The sequence below is a fragment of the Budorcas taxicolor genome, chromosome 7, assembly GCF_023091745.1.
Source record: "Budorcas taxicolor isolate Tak-1 chromosome 7, Takin1.1, whole genome shotgun sequence".
NCBI classification, from domain to species: Eukaryota; Metazoa; Chordata; class Mammalia; order Artiodactyla; family Bovidae; genus Budorcas; species Budorcas taxicolor.
The window spans coordinates 17,289,553-17,311,818 of NC_068916.1; the positions used below are offsets into that span (position 1 = coordinate 17,289,553).

The 22,266-nt window shown below is 44.9% G+C and overlaps 2 protein-coding genes across 2 annotated transcripts; one reads left to right on the forward strand and one right to left on the reverse strand.

Moving 5' to 3' along the window:
- Positions 1-2,132: 2,132 nt before the first annotated feature.
- On the reverse strand, positions 2,133-3,383 carry ACTL9 (actin like 9). The gene has a single exon (XM_052644386.1). The coding sequence runs from the start codon at positions 3,381-3,383 to the stop codon at positions 2,133-2,135; it is 1,251 nt and encodes a 416-aa protein (XP_052500346.1).
- A 13,151-nt stretch (positions 3,384-16,534) lies between these two features.
- On the forward strand, positions 16,535-17,479 carry LOC128050546 (olfactory receptor 2Z1). Its single transcript, XM_052642802.1, has one exon. The coding sequence runs from the start codon at positions 16,535-16,537 to the stop codon at positions 17,477-17,479; it is 945 nt and encodes a 314-aa protein (XP_052498762.1).
- The last annotated feature ends 4,787 nt before the right edge of the window (positions 17,480-22,266 follow it).

Below are 22,266 nucleotides of genomic sequence, written 5' to 3' on the forward strand. Positions count from 1 at the left end.
AATGAGCAGTTCCCCTCACCACTTTCTAACCTCTTGGGAGTTCCCCTGTGGTCCTGGCTAAGACTTTGCCAAAGTGGCGGGCCACAGGTTCGATCCCTGGCCAGGGAATTAGGTCCCACATGCTGCAACTAAGACCCGGTGCAGCCAAATAAATTAAAAAAATTTTTTTTTAACTGTTAAAAAAAAAAAAAGAAGAAGTCGTGCTAGGTGGTGAGTCAGAGGGCCACATCCAGTTTGCAAATAAAAATCCAAAACCAAGAGACTCACAGAAAGACCCAGGGAGAGACAAAGACAGGCAGTGATGCTCAGTAAGTAATGGTTGGTTGAAGGAATGAATGAAGGATCCCTTGGAACCAAAGTAAACATGGATAAAGCTCTGGCAGCTCAGGCTTAATTCTGTTGATACACTGGGAGGATGTGTCCAGGGGTCCTGATATTCACCAGGCTGGATGGCATAAAGGCAAAGGGTCTTGCCTCCAGCAGGGGCCCAGGTGTCTGAGGATGAGGGTGGCAGGGTGGAGTGGAGGGGACTGAGGGCACCCTGTGGGGAGAATGTCTGGCCCCTCCCCAGCAGGTGGGGTATGAGAGACCACCTAGGATGTCCTCAGGCAGGTCCCCGAGAAAGTCCCTGGAGTGGCATAGTAGGAATAGGTTGAAAGAGGTTTGGGGAGATGGAGTTAACTTGGAATGAATTACTAGTGGAATGGAAGGAATGGGAATGGACAGCCCAGGATGATAGGCCCCTGCAGACTTGTATGGGGGTGGCAGGAGGGAGTCAGGGTCCAGGGGGAGCCCCCCCGAGCATCTGCCTCAGGGTTACATTGTCTTGGGCAGCTCTTATGAATGTCACTGGCCATTGGTGTCTCAATTAAAGGGATGGGACCTTGGGGGGTGGTCCTGGGGGTGAGTTCTGGGGTGTCTGAGAACCCCAGGGTGGGTGTTCTGGGGCTCACCATAGGGCAGCCCTGGGAAAGTGTCTTTGGGGAGGCAGCTGGAGAATCAGAACACAAGGGTCAGCCTAGGGTGTTAATGGGATCATCACAGGATGGTCCCGGAGACCGGAGCTTTCCTGGGATCATTCTAGGGGCTGAAGAATGGGATCCGGAAGTACACTGAGAAACCATGTGGGAGGGTTTCTGGGGGAGTTGCAGAGCAAGGGGGAGGGAGGGCTGAGAGCAGAGGGCACCATCCTTGGGGTGGGGGGGGGATGTGGTGGTCAGAGCATGGTGTCCTTTGGGAGTACAGATGGGGTGGGGTTGTGGGAGCATCTGGATGAAAGAAGTTTGGGAAAACAGATCATGCAGGGTGGGCAGAGGTGGAACTTAGGGGATGAGCTTTGAACATGGCATCCTTTAGTGAGTCACTGTAGGGAGAGACCCTGAGGGTCAGAATTGGGATCTTTGTAATGGGTGTGGGGGTTCAGTACTTGGGGGGATGTTCAGGACATCAGGGTGTCCGAAAATTTTGGATAATGAGAACTGAGAGACCAATGAGAGGGTGGATTTGAGGTGCCCAGAACCAGATATGTCTTTGTGGATGGGCCTGGGAAGTAGACCCCAACCTGAGTGTTGGAGGAGACTAGGATCATGGAAGCTGGGTTTCACAGAGTTAAGACATGATGGTATGTGTGTGTGCAGTGTGGACTGATTGTGGGGGAGGGGGGTCTGCAAGTCAGAATTGGGGTGTCTCATGGGGCTTCCCTGATGGCTGAGACCAGAATCTCAGCCTGCAGTGTGGGAGACATGGGTTCGATCCCTGGGTCAGGAAGATCCCCTGGAGAAGGGAATGGTTATTCACTCCACTATTCTTGCCTGGAGAATCCCATGGACAGAGAAGAGCCTGGAAGGATACAGTCCATAGGGTGGCAAAGAATCGGACACGACTGAGCGGTTAAAAATTTTCACTTTCATGGGAGGTGAGTGCAGGCAGGGCAGAACCAGAGATATCTTGAGAGGCAGACCACCAGGAGTCGGGGAAGGTAAGTCTGTGGCGTGGGAACCAGGTGCCTCGGGATGGGTCCAGCAGTGGACCTGGGCGAAGGCAGGACGGAACCAGCTTGGGTAGCAGAAACTTTACTGCTCAAGACTGCCTCCCCGCCACCCCACCTTGCCCACACCCACCCCCGCCCCCAGTCAGTAGCATTTGCGGTACACGATGTAGGGCCCCTGTTCCTCGTATTGCTCCCGCAGGACCCAGCAGGACTGGAAGGTGCGCAGCGAGGCCAGGATGGAGCCCCCGATCCACACAGAGAAATTTCTGCTTGGCTGGGCCATCACCACCACGTGTGCCTCTGATGGCAGATTGCGGAGCAGTTCCGTTTGGAAGCGCGCCTTGAACCCGGTGAATAGCGATGAGCCCCCGCACAGGAGCACGTTCTGGGCCAAGTCGGTCCGCAGCTCCGCGGCCACCTTGGAGAGGCTCTGTTGGGCCATGGTGGGGACGCCCACGGGGGACAGCCCTGGGATCTCTGGAGGACTGAACAGCAACTCGGGGCACTGGAACAGCTCTTTGCCCAGCGTGACCGTCCGTCCGTCTGGCAGCTTCAGGGTCTGGCGGCATTCCAGCTCTGGCCGGGCCTGTTCCTTCAGGAAGTCCGGGGCCACGTAGCAATATCTGTGCTTGATGTTCTCCACTGTGTCCAGGTCCTGCTGCCCCAGGGGTAGCCCGGAGCCGAGCAGCATCTCCGCCAGAAAGGCGGTCATGTGGGTGCCCGCCAGATCCAGGCGCTCTGTGGCGTGGGGCAGGTTGTAGCCTTGGAAGACGGGCACGGTGTAGGTGACTCCGTGGCCCGTGTCCACCACCAACCCGCTGACCCGCCCGTGTGCGTAGACCGACAGCACTGATTGAGAAGCCACGTACATGGCCGGGGAGCTCAGAGACTCGAAAGCCACCTCCACCAGCTTCTCGCGGTTGGTGGAGGGGCTGAAGGGCGGGTCGGAGAACAGCAGCGGGTGGTCGCGGGTGGCCACGCGGAGGTCATGCTCCAGCATGTGGCGCCAGATGAGCTCGGCCGCATCCCAGTCCACCACGATGCCGCTGTGCACGGGTTGCACCAGCGTCAGCTCCGGGCGTTTGCGGGCTGCTTCGCCGATGAAGGTTTCCATCACCGGCTGCCCTGAGGTGGCCGGTTTCTGGGGCTGGCAGCCGACGATGGTGGCCACGGTGTAGATGGGCCGGGCCTGCCCGGCGAAGCCCACCTTACATGTACCTGTGCCCATGTCGATGACCACCGCCCCGGTCTTTGGGGGCAGTCTGTCGCCCACCATACTGGGGGGTTCCTGAGGGAGGGTGCTGTTTGCCAGGATTGAGCCGAGGTTCAGGCGAGGCTTGGGGATCTCCGGGGAGGCTTGGGGTTCCGAGAGGTTGCTCTGATTTGGATCCATAGCTGTGAGTAGTTGCCTGGGCTGCTTGGCAAAGCTGACTACTTTTCTCTGGGGTGCGGGTGGGCGTGGGGGTGGGAGTGGAGAGGCTGGGCCTGGGGCAAGCACAGGCAGAGAGAGGGAGAAGGGGCTGGGCCGGGGGTCTGTGACATCATTCTGTTGCTCACAATTCAGAAGTGGGGGGTGGGGGTAGGGGTGGACCCTTCCTTTCTGCAGAACATCCCCAGTGTATTCATCTGTTCTGAATTCTCCCTACCCTCACCCACCCACCCCAGTGCCAAATTTGGAGAAGGAATAAGCCAGAAGGCGTCCAAAGAGGAACGTCTGACCCAGCGCCCTGGTTCAGTAAGACCCAGAAGCCCTTCTCTTGATGCCTTGTCTTGAAGTTACTTATAGTGTGGTCTGTAAGAGCTGCTCACAGTTCTCCTTAGAATATGAAGATATCGATCCTTAGAATACTAATCAGAAGGTGGTTGGCGTTAGGGTGACTTTGATTTCTTTAAGTACTTTTAAAGGACGTATCTATTTATTTAGCGGTGTGGGGTCTTTCATTGCAGCATGTGGGATCTAGTTCCCTGACCAGGGATTGAACCTGGGCCCTGGGCATTGGGAACGTAGAGCCTTAGCCACTGCACCACCAGGGAAGTCCCAGCTTTTTGTTTTCCCAGGGGAAACAGAAACCAGCCTGGCATGGGAGGCAAAGAGAGACACAGACACCCCCTATACTAGATTCTTTGACATTTCTGCTCTTCCTGCTGCCTGAAACAGCCTTCCTTTCCATTCCTGCAGGGCAGGAATTTGCTCTTCAATTCACAGCAGGAAAACACCTCCTCCTGTAAGTCTTCCTTGATTCCCTCTCCCTCTCTTTCCTGCCTGGTGGTGGTAGGAGCTGTTTGCCTTCACTGCAGGGACTTTATCTGCTTTCTCTTGGTGGAAGGGAGTGACTGGGGGATACAGAAGGGAGCTTTCAGGATAGATAGGGCTTCCCAGGTGGCACAACAGTAAAGAATCCACCTGCCAATGCAGGTCTGTGAGTTCGATTCCTCTGTCGGCAAGATCCCCTGAAGTAGGAAATGGCAACCCACTTCAGTATTCTTCCCTGGATAATCCTATGGACAGAGGAGCCTGGCAGGCTACTGTCCATGGGGTCACAAAGAATTAGACACAACTAAACGAGTGAAAAACATCAACAATAAAATAGATCCAGATGGCTCAGTGGTAAAGAATTTCCCTATCAATGCAGGAGACACAGGAGATGTGCATTCACTCTCTGGGTTGAGAAGATCCCCTGGAGGAGGGCATGGCAACCCACTCCAATATCGTTGCCTGGAGAACCTCATGGACAGAGGAGCCTGGCTGGCTACACTACATAGGGTTGCATAGAGTCGAACATGACTGAAGTGACTTAGCACTCATGCTGGTGTTTCACCTCAAAAAAAAAAAGATAATTATGCAAGATAGTAGATGGTGGTAAGGTGAAGTCGGTGAAGTCGCTCAGTTGTGTCCGACTCTTTGCGACCCCGTGGACTGTAACCTATTAAGCTTCTCCGTCCACGGTATTCTCCAGGCAAGAATACTGAAGTGGATTGCCATTTCCTTCTCCAGGGGATCTTCCCGACCCAAGGATCGAACCCGGGTCTCCCGCATTGGAGGCAGACGCTTTAACCTCTGAGCCACCAGGGAAGCATTTTGCAATATGTAATTGTATCAAATCAATCAGTTCAGTTCAGTTCAGTTGCTCAGTCGTGTCTGACTCTTTGCGACCCCATGAATCGCAGCACGCCAGGCCTCCCTGTCCATCACCAACTCCCGGAGTTCAGCCAGACTCACGTCCATCAAGTCAGTGATGCCATCCAGCCATCTCATCCTCTGTCGCCCCCTTCTCCTCCTGCCCCCAATCCCTCCCAGCATCAGAGTCTTTTCCAATGAGTCAACTCTTCGCATGAGGTGGCCAAAGTACTGGAGTTTCGGGTCTTACTGGGCAATCAAATCAATACATACACTTAAATTGACAGTGTTATATGTCAATTATATCTCAGTAAAGCTGGGGAAAAAAAGCACCTCCCATCTCCCCCCTCCCCCCCCACCTCCAATGTGGATCTTAAACCCATTGCTTCTTGGGGGAGAGCATCTGGAACTGTAATTAATCCCCCATTTGTGGGTCATCTATCCAGGTGTATGGGTCTTGATTATACCACATCTTTGCCCTTCCTACCCATTTCATTGTGGTTCCTTCTTTTTTAAAAAAAAATTATTATGATGATATTGGCATACTTTTTGTTTTTTGGCCATGGGGCACATGGGATCTTAGTTCCCTGACCAGGGATGGAATCCACATCCCCTGTGTCAAAAGTGTGGAATGGTAACCACTGTACCACCAGGGAATTCCCCTGTGGTTCCTTCTTTATATCTTTAGATGTAGAAGATCTTCTCTGTCAGTCTTCAGGCCTTCCGCATCTATAGCTGCTCTGTAAATAGTTGCAATCTCAATATGCCTTTGGGAAGAGGCAAACTCAGGTCTTCCTACTCTGTCATCTCGGTCACTCCCCCACCCATCCGTCTTTGATGCACATCAGTGTGGTAGGTGTTGAGAATCCGAGACCCACCAGCCACTTCTCCATATCTCATTTTCTCTTTCCAACCTCCTGTCTGCATCAATAAATACTGATGTGTCCATGTGCCTTGGGTACCAGCTACACAGAAATTGCTAATAACAGGTACCTTACTAGCATGTGTCTATGGTCTACGACAGTTTTACTCAAATTGTGGTTCATGAACTGTTACCGTTTCTTGAAGAGAAAGGAGCTCTAGAAGAAACAAAGCTGAAAGGGATCAAAAGGTTCATTCTTCCAGTAATAAAATAAACAAGTCAGGGGGGTGCAATGTACAGAGTGGTGACGATGGTTAATAATATTGTGATAATAAGTCAATATCACTAAACTTTCTTTCTACTGATATTTCTTACACAGCAAGCATTTCTCAATGAAGGAAGCGGTGTACTATGTAACTTTCTGGTGTAAGCTCTTTATCTCCATGCGGACTGTCACCACTGCTTTGAGTACTGGTCTAGAGTTTGAAAAGATCATTTCATGATGAATGTCAAATCCAGTTCGTAAAATTTGGTTGTACCTTATGCTGAATCGTGAAGCTTTAAAAGACTTAGGTAGAAAGCAATGAGATCAATGCTTAAGTAGGCCATGGAGTAAGGTGGTGTGACACGCTGCCTGGGATCTTTTCCTGTGACACAAAACTTCCCAGCATGGTTGGAAGTCTGGATGTCGGTCAAAACCCAATTTGGTGATGTATTCTCTGCTCTTTCTATTTCTCTTTTCTTTTAATGTTAGTATGTTGAAAGTAAGCTAGATAATTCTCTAATAAATACCTGTATTATTTATTTGTATATAGTAAGAGGCTTATTTGTTAACAAATCCTTTGAACCTGAGACAAAGTGAAAACTTTTGGCAAAATATTGCTTCAAGTGTTCAATATGATTCATTATTTGTATATATTGCAAAATGTTCACCACAATGAATCTAATTCACATCTGTCCCCATACATAGTTACACTTTTTTTTTCCCTCATGATGAGAACTTTTAAGAGACACTCTCTTAGGGACTTCCCTGGTGGTCCAGTGGCTAAGACTGTGCTCCCAATACAGGGCAGCTAGATCCCCGGTCAGGGAGCTTGATCCCGCATGCCACAATAAGACTCAGCACAGCTAAATAAATTAAAAAAAATTAAAAGATCTACTCTCTAAGCAACTTGCAAACATGCAACACAATATTATTAACCATAGTCACCACTCTGTACATTGCACCCCCCTGACTTGTTTATTTTATTACTGGAAGAATGAACCTTTTGATCCCTTTCAGCTTTGTTTTGAGCAGCACTCTTGGTAATGTTGTAGGAAGGAGGACCCCCTTCCAGGGCCCGAAACTGGGCTCTTGTCTAACACTTGGAAATGAATTGTCCGAGGAGACACACGTGCTGACAAAGCAAGAGATTTTATTGGGAAAGGGTGCCTGGGCAGAGAACAGTAGGGTAAGGGAATGCTTTTATGGTGATGGGATTAGTTTCTGGGGTGTCTTCAGCCAATCATTCTGTCTCAGAGTCCTTTCTGGTGGTGCACGCCTTGTTCAGCCAAGATAGATGCCAATGAGAAGGATTCTGGGAGGTGGCTGGACATGTGGTGTCTCCTTTTGACATTCCCTGAACTCTTCCAGTTGGCGGTGGCTTATTAGTTCTGTGTTCCTTACCAGGACCTCCTGTAGTGAAACAGCTCATGCAAATGGTTACTATGGTGCCTGGCCAGGGAGGGCAGTTTCAGTCAGTGTGTGTCCCCTAACAGTAACTCACTCTGTCTTGGCCGCTCCTGTGAATTCTTGCAGTGAGCATCCGTGATCCGGGTAGCCTGGCTCTCTGATCTCTGTCCTTACCCTAAGCTCTGGCCATGGGCACAAAATAAACTCTCAACACTAGAAACATCTGTGTCTAGACCATTGTATCTCCTGAATCTTAAAGGCCCCTCAAGAATGGAGTTTAGAGGAAGGAATTTCCTGACCCAGGAAAACTGTCTCCTGACTGTTCCCCTACCATCACTGTCTCATTATTTAATGCAGAGGAAATATCCTGGCCTTCAGAATTTCTTTTTTTCTTTTGAGCATGGGGCCCATTGGCAGTAATGCATTGCCACACCCCTTCCTCCTAATTAGATGCCCAAAGAAGGGCTTGGATATCTGTCACATGCAAAGATCCACACCAGTGATGCCCATCCTGCCTTTGGTTGAGCTGAGTGAATGTTTTTCCATTATCCTTCAGGGACAATCCAAATAGCCAGGCTTCTTGGCTTCTGCTGCAACTCATTGTCCCTCTAGCAGAAAGACCCGGAGGGATTGCTGAGGCAACAGTGCTCTCTGGAGCCTCAGCTCCTAGATGATGACATCTAAGTCTGCAGAGACAGGGGAAACCCTGGTGAAACCCATGGCACTGGAATCCAGGGAGGTTTTATCAGGGACAATCCTGGAAGAAGGGTGTTGACATGCAAATGGGGTGTTGAGAAAGGTTCTTCAGTCTATACACAGACCTTGGTAAGTGGGGCAGAGGACTTGGAACTCAGCCAGCCTTCTGGGGGTCTTGGGGATGCAGGCCTGATTTAGAAGTTAGGCATTAGTGGTAGGATGGAGCCAAAGAACTGACTAAGTTTTCCATGGATATACTGGCTTGAGTCAATGTAGATATTTGAATGGAAAGATGGGTTCTTGTCTATTTCTTTGATATTTGCCAACTGGAAGGCAGCTATCTTATTACATTGAATACTTATTAATTCCCTGTCTTTGTTGTTATGAACCCAAGAAGGTCAGTCCTCCAGACAGCAGAAAGTCATCTTTATTGATGTGCAATCCATGTTGAATGTCAACCCATGCTGACCTTCTAGAGAAGCTCTCGGAAGCTGCCAAGCACTGGTACCTGACCATGGTCTCGGAGCCAGTGCCAGAACAACTTGTCTGGCATGGGTTGGGGGCACCTTTAGCTTACTTTCTGAGCACTGGCCATCCACAAGGGTGCTTCCTCTGAGGAATTCTCAGTTCTGAGCTCCTGGGCAGAAGAGTGGAGCTTTTTCTTTAAGAAAGAGGCAGCATGCAGAGTTGAGAGTGCTCAGAATTTGGACTCCTTTAGACAGATTCCAAATCCTAGCCTGCTTTCTTAACAGCTGTGTGAGTCACTCACCCTCTCACCCTCTCTCAACCCATTTGTCAATAACATTAGTTCCAACACAATAGTGTTTCCCTCACAGAATGTGTTCATTCACCTACTGTTTATTGAACAAGATCTGTTGTGGATCATTGAGACGGGGTAATTGAATGTGAAGATTAAATCAACAATGTCAGTGACAGGGTTCTGATTACTAAGAGGATGAAGAGTCCAGATCTTATCTGGTCATGGTGGAGAGATGTGAGAGTTTTAAGGGCAACCAGAAAGTGAATAATGCCAGTCTCTTTCCCCAGGTCACTCAGCATCAGCAGAAGGCCCCCCAGATGCAAATTTTGGCATCATGCAGGAAAATAGGGAAAGGAAGAGGTAATATACAGTTTGGAAACTTGCCAAAGGGGATCCTCTTCGACCCAAATGAGAAGCATTGCTGTGAGTCACAGTAAGATAATCCAGCCCAGATTTGAGTGAATCCTGGCTAGCTGTGCCCAGCTCTTGGAGGAGGTTGGAAATTTTTTTTCCAAGAGAGATTTTGTAGGAGAACGAGTTTATCGAAAGCTTAGGACACAAGGGAATCACAATCAGAGTCTCTAGCCACCAAAGAACTTCGTGCTAGAGATTCCAAAACCCCAGAGGTTTAGAACCCATCTCTTTAAAGAAGCATCAACAGTGGGACCACCTGGGAATCCTGGAAGGAAGGGTAAGTTTGTAGGCTCACAGGACTGAGTGTGTGAGTGTGTATAACAAATCTGAAATGCATAACTACAGTGCTTGGGAGGAGTGTGTAGAATGCAAAGGGAAAAATGGGAACTTTGGAATCAGATCCTTATTTTGTTCAAATCTTGATTCGGTTACTTCTTGCTGGACAAGTCACCAGACTTCTCTGAATATCTGTTTCTCATCCAAAAAATACAGAAAAACAGCAAGACCTATAGTCAGTGTTTCTTTTTTCATTGTTATAAAATATGTATTGTTGTTGATCAGTTAGTTGCTCAACTGTGTCCGATTCTTTGAGGCCCTATGGACTGCAGCACACCAGGCTTCCTTCTCTGTCTTTCACAGTCTTCTGGAGTTAGCTCCAATTCATACCCATTGAGTCCGTGATGCTATTTAATCATCTCATCCTCTGTTGTCCCCTCCTCCTCCTGCCTTTAATCTTTCCCAGCATCAGGATTTTTCCAATACATACTTTTAATACATAAAAATTACCATTTAGACCACTGTAGTGTACTGTTAATGGCATTAAGTATATTCAAATTTTTGTGTAACCACCCACACTGTCCCTCACCAGGACTTGAAGGTTGAAGCTTGTTTTTGTTCAGTTGCTAAGCCATGTCTATTGTTTTCCTCTATTTCTTTGCATTGATCCCTGAGGAAGGTTTCCTTATCTCTCCTTGCTATTCTTTGGAACTCTGCATTCAAATGGGTATATCTTTCCTTTTCTCCTTTGCTTTTCGCTTCTCTTCTTTTCACAGCTATTTGTAAGGCCTCCTCAGGCAGCTATTTTGCTTTTTTGCATTTATTTTTCTTGGGGATGGTCTTGATCCCTGTCTCCTGTACAGTGTCATGAACCTCTGTCCATAGTTCATCAGGCACTCTGTCTATCAGATCTAGACCCTTAAATCTATTTCTCACTTCCACTGTATAGTCATAAGGGATTTGATTTAGGTCATATCTGAATGATCTAGTGGTTTCCCCCACTTTCTTCAATTTCAGTCTGAATTTGGCAATAAGGAGTTCATGATCTGAGCCACAGTCAGCTCCCGGTCTTGTTTTTGCTGACTGTACAGTGCTTCTCCATCTTTGGCTGCAGAGAATATAATCAATCTGATTTCAGTGTTGACCATCTGGTGATGTCCATGTGTAGAGTCTTCTCTTGTGTTGTTGGAAAAGGGTGTTTGCTATGACCAGTGTGTTCTCTTCACAGAACTCTATTAGCTTTTGCCCTGCTTCATTCTGTACTCCAAGGCCAAATTTGCCTGTTACTCCAGGTGTTTCTTGACTTCCTACTTTTGCATTCCAGTCCCCTATAATGAAAAGGACATCTTTTTTGGGTGTTAGTTCTATAAGGTCTTGTAGGTATTCATAGAACCATTCAACTTCAGCTTCTTCAATGTTACTGGTTGGGGCATAGACTTGGATCACTGTGATATTGAATGGTTTGCTTTGGAAACGAACAGAGATCATTCTGTCATTTTTGAGATTGCATCCAAGTACTGCATTTTGGACTCTTTTGTTGACTATGATGGTTACTCTATTTCTTCTAAGGGATTCCTGCTCACAGTAGTAGATATAATGGTCATCTGAGATAAATTCACCCATTCCAGTCCATCTTAGTTAGCTGATTCCTAGAATGTCGATGTTCACTCTTGCCACTTTCAATTTACCTTGATTCATGGACCTAACATTCCAGGTTTCTATGTAATATTGCTCTTTACAGCATCAAAACTTGTTTCTATCACCAGTCTCATCCACAACTGGGTGTTGTTTTTGCTTTGGCTCCATCCCTTCATTCTTTTTTTTTTAAAATTTTTTAATTTTTTTAATTTTAAAATCTTTAATTCTTACATGCGTTCCCAAACATAAACCCCCCTCCCACCTCCCTCCCCATAACATCTCTCTGGGTCATCCCCATGCACCAGCCCCAAGCATGCTGTATCCTGCGTCAGACATAGACTGGCGATTCAATTCTTACATGATAGTGTACATGTTAGAATGCCATTCTCCCAAATCATCCCACCCTCTCCCTCTCCCTCTGAGTCCAAAAGTCCATTATACACATCTGTGTCTTTTTTCCTGTCTTGCATACAGGGTCGTCATTGCCATCTTTCTAAATTCCATATATATGTGTTAGTATACTGTATTGGTGTTTTTCTTTCTGGCTTACTTCACTCTGTATAATAGAGTCCAGTTTCATCCATCTCATCAGAACTGATTCAAATGTATTCTTTTTAACGGCTGAGTAATACTCCTTTGTGTATATGTACCACAGCTTTCTTATCCATTCATCTGCTGATGGACATCTAGGTTGTTTCCATGTCCTGGCTATTATAAACAGTGCTGCGCATCCCTTCATTCTTTCTGAAGTTATTTCTCCACTGATCTCCAGTAGCATATTGGGCACATACCAACCTTGGGAGCTCATCTTTCAGTGTCCTATCTTTTTGCCTTTTCATACTATTCATGGGGTTCTCAAGGTAGGAATACTGAAGTGATTTTCCACTTCCTTTTCCAGTGGACCACATTCTGTCAGACCTCTCCACCATGACCCGACCATCCTGGGTGGCCCCACATGGCATGGCTTTGTTTTACTGAGTTAGACAAGTCTGTGGTCCATGTGATCAGATTGGCTAGTTGTCTGTGATTGTGGTTTCAGTCTGTCTGCCTTCTCATGCCCTCTCTCAGTGCCTACCATCTTACTTGGGTTTCTCTTACCTTGGATGTGGGGTATCTCTTCATGGCTGCTCCAGCAAAGCGCAAGAAAATTAGAGATACCAAGGGAACATTTCATGCAAACATGGGCTCAATAAAGGACAGAAATGGTAGGGACCTAACAGAAGTAGAAGATATTAAGAAGAAGTGGCAAGAATACACAGAAGAACTGTACAAAAAAGATCTTAATAACCCAGATAATCAACATGGTGTGATCACTCACCTAGAACCAGACATCCTAGAATGTGAAGTCAAGTGGGCCTTAGGAGGCATCACTATGAACAAAGCTAGTGGAGGTGATGGAATTCTAGGTGAGCTGTTTCAAATCCTGAAAGATAATGCTGTGAAAGTGCTGCATTCAATATGTCAGCAAATATGGAAAACTCAGCAGTGGCCACAGGACTGGAAAAGGTAAGTTTTCATTCCAATCCCAAAGAAAGGCAATGCCAAAGAATGCTCAAACTACCACACAATTGCACTCATCTCACATGCTAGTGAAGTAATGCTCAAAATTCTCCAAGCGAGTCTTCAATAGTATGTGAACTGTGAACTTCCAGATGTGCAAGCTGGTTTTATTTTTTTATTTTATTTATTTTAATTAATTAATTAATTTTTTAAAAAACTTTTTATTTTTACTTTATTTTACTTTATAATACTGTATTGGTTTTGCCATACATTGACATGAATCCACCACGGGTGTACATGCGTTCCCAAACATGAACCCCCCTCCCACCTCCCTCCCCACAACATCCCTCTGGGTCATCCCTGTGCACCAGCCCCAAGTATGCTGTATCCTGCATCGGACATAGACTGGTGATTCGATTCTTACATGATAGTATACATGTTTCAATGCCATTCTCCCAAATCATCCCACCCTCTCCTTCTCCCTCTGAGTCCAAAAGTCCACTATACACATCTGTGTCTTTTTTGCTGTCTTGCATACAGGGTCATCATTGCCATCTTTCTAAACTTCATATATATGTGTTAGTATACTGTATTGGTGTTTTTCTTTCTGGCTTACTTCACTCTGTATAATCGGCTCCAGTTTCATCCATCTCATCAGAACTGATTCAAATGTATTCTGTTTAATGGCTGAGTAATACTCCATTGTGTATATGTACCACAGCTTTCTTATCCATTCATCTGCTGATGGACATCTAGGTTGTTTCCATGTCCTGGCTATTATAAACAGTGCTGCAACGAACATTTGGGTACATGTGTCTCTTTCAATTCTGGTTTCCTCGGTGTGTATGCCCAGCAGTGGGATTGCTGGGTCATATGGCAGTTCTATTTGCAATTTTTAAAGGAATCTCCACACTGTTTTCCATAGTGGTACTAGTTTGCATTCCCATCAACAGTGTAGGATTTTTTCCACACCCTCTCCAGCATTTATTGTGCAAGCTGGTTTTAGAAAAGGCAGATGAACCAGAAATCAAATTGCCAACATCTGCTGGATCATGGAAAAAGCAAGAGCAGTCCAGAAAAACATCTATTTCTGCTTTATTGACTATGCCAAAACCTTTGACTGTGTGGATCACAATAAATTGTGGAAAATTCTGAAAGAGATGGGAATACCAGACTACCTGACCTGCCTCTTGAGAAACCTGTGTACAGGTCAGGAAGCAACAGTTAGAACTGGACATGGAATGACAGACTGGTTTCAAATAGGAAAAGGAATGCCTCAAGGGTGTATATTGTCACCCTGCTTATTTAACTTCTATAAGAGTATATCATGAGGAATGCTGGGCTGGAGGAAGCACAAGCTGGAATCAAGATTTCTGGGATACATATCAATAACCTCAGATATGCAGATGACACCACCGTTATGGCAGAAAGTGAAGAGGAACTAAAAAGCCTCTTGAGGAAAGTGAAAGTGGAGAGTAAAAAAGTTGGCTTAAAGCTCAACATTCAGAAAACTAAGATCATGGCATCTGGTCCCATCACTTTTGGCAATTGGCAAATAGATGGGGAAACAGTGGAAACAGTGACTGACTTTATTTTTCTGGGCTCCAAAATCACTGCAGATGGTGATTGCAGCCATGAAATTAAAAGACACTTACTCCTTGGAAGGAAAGTTATGACCAACCTAGACAGCATATTAAAAAGCAGAGACATTACTTTGTTGACAAAAGTCCATCTAGTCAAGGCTATGGTTTTTCCAGTGGTCATGTATGGATGTAAGAGTTGGACTATGAAGAAAGCTGAGCGCTGAAGAATTGATGCTTTTGAACTGTGGTGTTGGAGAAGACTCTTGAGAGTCCCTTGGACTGCAAGGAGATCAAACCAGTCCATCCTAAAGGAGATCAGTCTTAAGTGTTCATTGGAAGGACTGTGCTGCAGCTGAAACTCTAATACTTTGGCCACCTGATGTGGAGAGCTGACTCATTTGAAAAGACTCTGATGCTGGGAGGGATTGGGGGCAGGAGGAGAATGGAAGACAGAGGATGAGATGGTTGGATGGCATCACCGACTCAATGGACATGGGTTTGGGTGGACTCCAGGAGTTGGTGATGGACAGGGAGGCCTGGCTTGCTGTGGTTCATGGGGTCACAAAGAGTCGGACACAACTGAGCAACTGAACTGAACTGGACTGAAGCCATGTTTGACTCTTTGTGACCCCATGGACTGCAGCACTCCAGGCTCCCCTGTCCTTCACTGTCTCCCAGAGTTTGATCAGATTCACGTCCATTGTGTCGGTAATGCTATCTAACCATCTCATCTCATCCTCTGCCACCCTCTTCTCCTTTTGCCTTTGATCTTTCCCAGCATCAGAGTCTTTTCCAATGAGTCGGCTCTTTGAATCAGCTGGCCAAAGTACTGGAATATTGAAGCGTTAACTGTGAAATAACCAGATACCCACTGTACAGTTAGTGCTCAGTTGGTGTCAGCTCCTCTCAAGATGAGCATAGTGAGTGAATAGAGCAAGACTAGGTTCATTTTGACTTTTAAATAGCCCTTGACATGAGTATGCAGTAAAAGTTATTTTACCAGCTGGGAAACTTGGTGGCTAAGGTAATCGATTGGTTCCACATTGGCAGAAAATTGTTAGGAATTAGTTTTTAAGTTTTTCTTTATGAAGCCGTGGAAATAGTGAGATATTCCCAGGATTTACTTAACACAATTTTTGACTGGACTACCAAGGAAGTCCCCAGACCATCAATTTGATCCCAGTGCTTGCCCATCAGATTTCTCTTTGATCCAGATTCTCATCCAGGCCACTGGACCCAGATCTTTCTCTGTTTTCTTGCTTGGTTTGTTGATTGAACTCCATCTATTTACCAGTCCTTTTGGAATATCGCTTCTGCTTTGGCCCCAGCACCACTGGGATGAGGGGTATTGAATTGTTCTACAGGGATTGTGTTCCTGTCTTTGACTTGGACCATGAAATTGGGACTGCAAGAGTCAGTGGGAACCCGACTTTGTAAAGCAACTATGTGTGTGTGTGTGTGAGTCACTCAGTCATGTCCAACTCTTTTTGATCCCATGAACCAGAGCCCACCAGGCTCCTCAGTCCATGAATGCTCCAGGCGAGAATACTGGAGAGGGTTGCCATTCCTTCTTAGGGAATCTTCCCAACCCAGGAGTTGAACCCAGGTCTTCTACATGTCTCCTGCGAGGCAGGCAGATTCTTTTACTGCTGAAAGCAACTATATTCCAATAAAAATTATTGTTTAAAAAAGGGGAACAACTAAATATTGCTATTATTAAAAAAAAAGAAAAGTAGGTGGGTAGCTTTTGACCAGCATGTGGCCAAGTGTCTCATTCAGAGTTTCCAGTTACAGTTTTCCCATCCCATACCTGTGACAGACATCACTAATCAATCATGGCTTTTTTTTTTTTTACCTATTAATCTTAGCTGTGACCTCATAGCTCTTCTCAAGATGGCACTCCAGGCAGCCTTTACCAATCAATAGCCATTGGCACGTGGGATGAGACGTATATACCAGCCCCGACTTGGGCTTCTTGCCATGGGTCTCCAGTTCTTCTTGTAGCAAAGGTATGTTGTGTAAAATATGACAGATGTGAATCAGTCAGTGGCCTCTGACTTCATTCTGGTGGGCCTCTTCAGCCGCTCAGGGTCACCTCAGCTACTGTTCTTCCTGGTGGCTGTCATGTTTATTATGGGGCTTCTGGGCAACACCACTCTGCTCTTCCTGGTCTGCGTGGACTCCCGGCTCCACACACCAATGTATTTTCTGCTCTGTCAGCTCTCCCTGTTTGATGTTGGCTTCCCCCTGGTCACCATCCCCAAGATGGCCTCAGACTTTCTGCAAGGAGAAGGCTCCATCTCCTTTGGGGGTTGTGCAGCTCAGATATTCTTCCTCACGCTGATGGGTGTGGCTGAGGGCATCCTGTTGGCCCTCATGTCCTATGACCGTTATGTGGCTGTGTGCCACCCACTGCAGTATTCTTTGCTCATGAGGTGCCAGGTGTGCCTGCTCATGGTGATCTCCTCCTGGCTGGCGGGTGTGCTCAATGCCTGCATCCAGACCTCCATCACTCTGCACTTCCCCTACTGTGCCTCGCACACCGTGGACCACTTCTTTTGTGAGGTGCCCGCGCTGCTGAAGCTCTCCTGTGCGGACACGTCCGCCTATGAACTGGCGCTGTCCACCTCGGGAGTGCTGATCCTGGTGCTTCCCCTTTCCCTCATTGTCACCTCCTATGGCCACGTGTTGGGGGCTGTTCTACGTATGCGCTCAGAGGAGGCCCGCTGCAAAGCCTTCACCACCTGCTCTTCACACATCGCAGCAGTGGGACTCTTCTATGGCGCAGCCACGTTCATGTACATGGTCCCGGGCGCCTACCACAGCCCACACCAGGACAACACGGTCTCCCTGTTCTACAGCCTTATCACCCCCACACTCAACCCCCTCATATATAGCCTGAGGAACTGGGAAGTGTGGATGGCTTTGGTCAAAGTTCTCCGCAGAGCTGGGCGCAGGGCAAAGCGATAATCACAGAGGGGGCTGCGGGTGTGATCTTAGTGGTTCTCCATTCCACCCATCTCACCGAAGTACCAATTTATGGTGCAGCTGCTAAGACCTTAGATCCAAGGCTAAGTATCTGCCCAGCTTCTTCCCATCCCTTGAGGAGTTGGGTTCATGGTTTCTCCCATGGACTTGTGGAAAGCAAGAGTAGCAGTGCTGTATTAAAAACAAATGTTGATATCTATAGGACATTTCACCCCAAAACAATAAATTTCACCTTTTTCTCAAGTGCTCATGGAACATTCTCTAGGATAGATCACATCCTGGGCCATAAATCTAAACTTGATAAATTCAAAAAAATCGAAATCATTCCAAGCATCTTTTCTGACCACAATGCATTAAGATTAGATCTCAATTACAGGAGGAAAACTATTAAAAATTCCAACATATGGAGGTTGAACAACACACTTCTGAATAACCAACAAATCACAGAAGAAATCAAAAAAGAAATCAAAATATACATAGAAACTAATGAAAATGAAAACACAACAACCCAAAACCTGTGGGACACTATAAAAGCAGTGCTAAGAGGAAAGTTCATAGCAATACAGGCATACCTCAAGAAACAAGAAAAAAGTCAAATAAATAACCTAACTCTACACCTAAAGCAACTAGAAAAGGAAGAAATGGAGAACCCCAGAGTTAGTAGAAGGAAAGAAATCTTAAAAATTAGGGCAGAAATAAATGCAAAAGAAACAACAGAGACCATGGCAAAAATCAACAAAGCCAAAAGCTGGTTCTTTGAAAGGATAAATAAAATCGACAAACCATTAGCCAGACTCATCAAGAAGCAAAGAGAGAAAAATCAAATCAATAAAATTAGAAATGAAAATGGAGAGATCACAACAGACAACACAGAAATACAAAGGATCATAAGAGACTACTATTAGCAATTATATGCCAATAAAATGGACAATGTGGAAGAAATGGACAAATTCTCAGAAAAGTACAATTTTCCAAAACTGAACCAGGAAGAAATAGAAAATCTTAACAGACCCATCACAAGCACGGAAATTGAAACTGTAATCAGAAATCTTCCAGCAAACAAAAGCCCAGGTCCAGACGGCTTCACAGCTGAATTCTACCAAAAATGTAGAGAAGAGCTAACACCTATCCTACTGAAACTCTTCCAGAAAATTGCAGAGGAAGGTAAACTTCCAAACTCATTCTATGAGGCCACCATCACTCTAATACCAAAACCTGACAAAGATACTACAAAAAAAGAAAACTACAGGCCAATATCACTGATGAACATAGACGCAAAAATCCTCAACAAAATTCTAGCAATCAGAATCCAACAACACATTAAAAAGATCATACACCATGACCAAGTGGGCTTTATCCCAGGGATGCAAGGATTCTTCAATATCCACAAATCAATCAATGTAATTCACCACATTAACAAATTGAAAAATAAAAACCATATGATTATCTCAATAGATGCAGAGAAGGCCTTTGACAAAATTCAACATCCGTTTATGATAAAAACTCTCCATAAAGCAGGAATAGAAGGAACATACCTCAACATAATAAAAGCTATATATGACAAACCCACAGCAAACATTATCCTCAATGGTGAAAAATTGAAAGCATTTCCCCTAAAGTCAGGAACAAGACAAGGGTGCCCACTTTCACCGCTACTATTCAACATAGTTTTGGAAGTTTTGGCCACAGCAATCAGAGCAGAAAAAGAAATAAAAGGAATCCAAATTGGAAAAGAAGAAGTAAAACTCTCACTGTTTGCAGATGACATGAGCCTCTACATAGAAAACCCTAAAGACTCCACCAGAAAATTACTAGAGCTAATCAATGGGTATAGTAAAGTTGCAGGATATAAAATCAACACACAGAAATCCCTTGCATTCCTATACACTAATAATGAGAAAGTAGAAAAAGAAATTAAGGAAACAATTCCATTCACCATTGCAACGAAAAGAATAAAATACTTAGGAATATATCTACCTAAAGAAACTAAAGACCTATATATAGAAAACTATAAAACACCGATGAAAGAAATCAAAGAGGACACTAATAGATGGAGAAATATACCATGTTCATGGATCGGAAGAATCAATATAGTGAAAATGAATAGACTACCCAAAGCAATTTACAAATTCAATGCAATCCCTATCAAGCTACCAGCCATATTTTTCACAGAACTAGAACAAATAATTTCAAGATTTGTATGGAAACACAAAAAACCTCGAATAGCCAAAGCAATCTTGAGAAAGAAGAATGGAACTGGAGGAATCAACCTGCCTGACTTCAGGCTCTACTACAAAGCCACAGTCATCAAGACAGTATGGTACTGGCACAAAGACAGAAATATAGATCAATGGAACAAAATAGAAAGCCCAGAGATAAATCCACACACCTATGGACACCTTATCTTTGACAAAGGAGGCAAGAATATACAGTGGAGTAAAGACAATCTCTTTAACAAGTGGTGCTGGGAAAACTGGTCAACCACTTGTAAAAGAATGAAACTAGATCACTTTCTAACACCGCACACAAAAATAAACTCAAAATGGGTTAAAGATCTAAATGTAAGACCAGAAACTATAAAACTCCTAGAGGAGAATATAGGCAAAACACTCTCCGACATAAATCACAGCAGGATCCTCTATGATCCACCTCCCAGAATACTGGAAATAAAAGCAAAAATAAACAAATGGGATCTAATTAAAATTAAAAGCTTCTGCACAACAAAGGAAAATATAAGCAAAGTGAAAAGACAGCCTTTGGAATGGGAGAAAATAATAGCAAATGAAGCAACTGACAAACAACTAATCTCAAAAATATACAAGCAACTTATGCAGCTCAACTCAAGAAAAATAAACGACCCAATCAAAAAATGGGCCAAAGAACTAAATAGACATTTCTCCAAAGAAGACATACGGATGGCTAACAAACACATGAAAAGATGCTCAACGTCACTCATTATTAGAGAAATGCAAATCAAAACCACAATGAGGTACCACTTCACACCAGTCAGAATGTCTGCGATCCAAAAATCTGCAAGCAATAAATGCTGGAGAGGCTGTGGAGGAAAGGGAACCCTCTTACACTGTTGGTGGGAATGCAAACTAGTACAGCCACTTTGGAGAACAGTGTGGAGATTCCTTAAAAAATTGCAAATAGAACTACCTTATGACCCAGCAATCCCACTGCTGGGCATACACACCGAGGAAACCAGAATTGAAAGAGACACATGTACCCAAATGTTCATTGCAGCACTGTTTATAATAGCCAGGACATGGAAACAACCTAGATGTCCATCAGCAGATGAATGGATAAGAAAGCTGTGGTACATATACACAATGGAGTATTACTCAGCCATTAAACAGAATACATTTGAATCAGTTCTGATGAGATGGATGAAACTGGAGCCTATTATACAGAGTGAAGTAAGCCAGAAAGAAAAACACCAAAACAGTATACTAACACATATATATGAAGTTTAGAAAGATGGCAATGATGACCCTGTATGCAAGACAGCAAAAAAGACACAGATGTGTATAACGGACTTTTGGACTCAGAGGGAGAGAGAGAGGGTGGGATGATTTGGGAGAATGGCATTGTAACATGTATACTATCATATAAGAATCGAATCACCAGTCTATGTCTGATGCAGGATACAGCATGCTTGGGGCTGGTGCACGGTGATGACCCAGAGAGATGTTATGGGGAGGGAGGTGGGAGGGGGGTTCATGTTTGGGAACGCATGTACACCCGTGGTGGATTCATGTCAATGTATGGCAAAACCAATACAGTATTGTAAAGTAAAATAAAGTTAAAAAAAAAAAAAGAATTTCCCCAAAACAAAAACAAAAACAAAAAAAAAAAATAAAAATAAAAAGAAATATACTTTTAGTGGATTCTTGCCCTATTTTTAGCATTATTTACATGAATGGAAGGGGGACTTCCCTGGTGGCTCAGATGGTAAAGAAATTGTCTGCAATGCAGGAGACTCAGGTTCCATCTCTGGGTCGGGAAGATCCCCTGGGAGAAGAGAATGGTTACACACTCCAGCATTCTTGCCTGCCAGACTTCCATGGACAGAGAAGCCTGGCAGGCTACAGTTCATGGGGTCACAAAGAGTCTGACATGACTGAGTGACTAACACACATGCATGAATGGAAGACCCTACTTTGTAAACTTGAGACTTCCTTGTTACTGAATTGATAATTATGCTAGTAATAATTAACATATTTGACCAATTGATCTACTGAGTAAATGTTATTTTGCCCTCATGACAGCTTTTGAGATGTAGTGACTAGCATGTGTTATGTGTAAGAAAAAAGACTCAAAAAGGGAAAATAAGTCATCAGTGGTCACACTTCCAGAAAGTGGCACAGCTGGGGCTTGAACCCATGATGTTCTGATGTCAAACTATTGTGCCATAAGTGTGTGTGTGCCATAGGTGTGTGTGTATGTGTGTTTGTATAAAGATGGAAAACCATGCATATCTCCTTAAAAAATGAAATATGGAGTTTTTCATTTGGAAGCTTAAAAAAGAAACTCCATCTCTGCTCTTAAGTCCAGCCTTGAAAACAGATGTAAACAAGAGCAACTGAAACAAAAAAAGCCAAAGTGTGACTATTGAACATAAATCATTAGTCTGCTTCATGTTCATTAGACATTCAAACTTTATTTTGTCTTTGGTTAGAGAACTAAAACAAGTGCTTGATTTTTAAAAATAGATTAAAAACTCTATATTTCCTAAAGAAATAATATTTGCTTTTCCTTCCTTC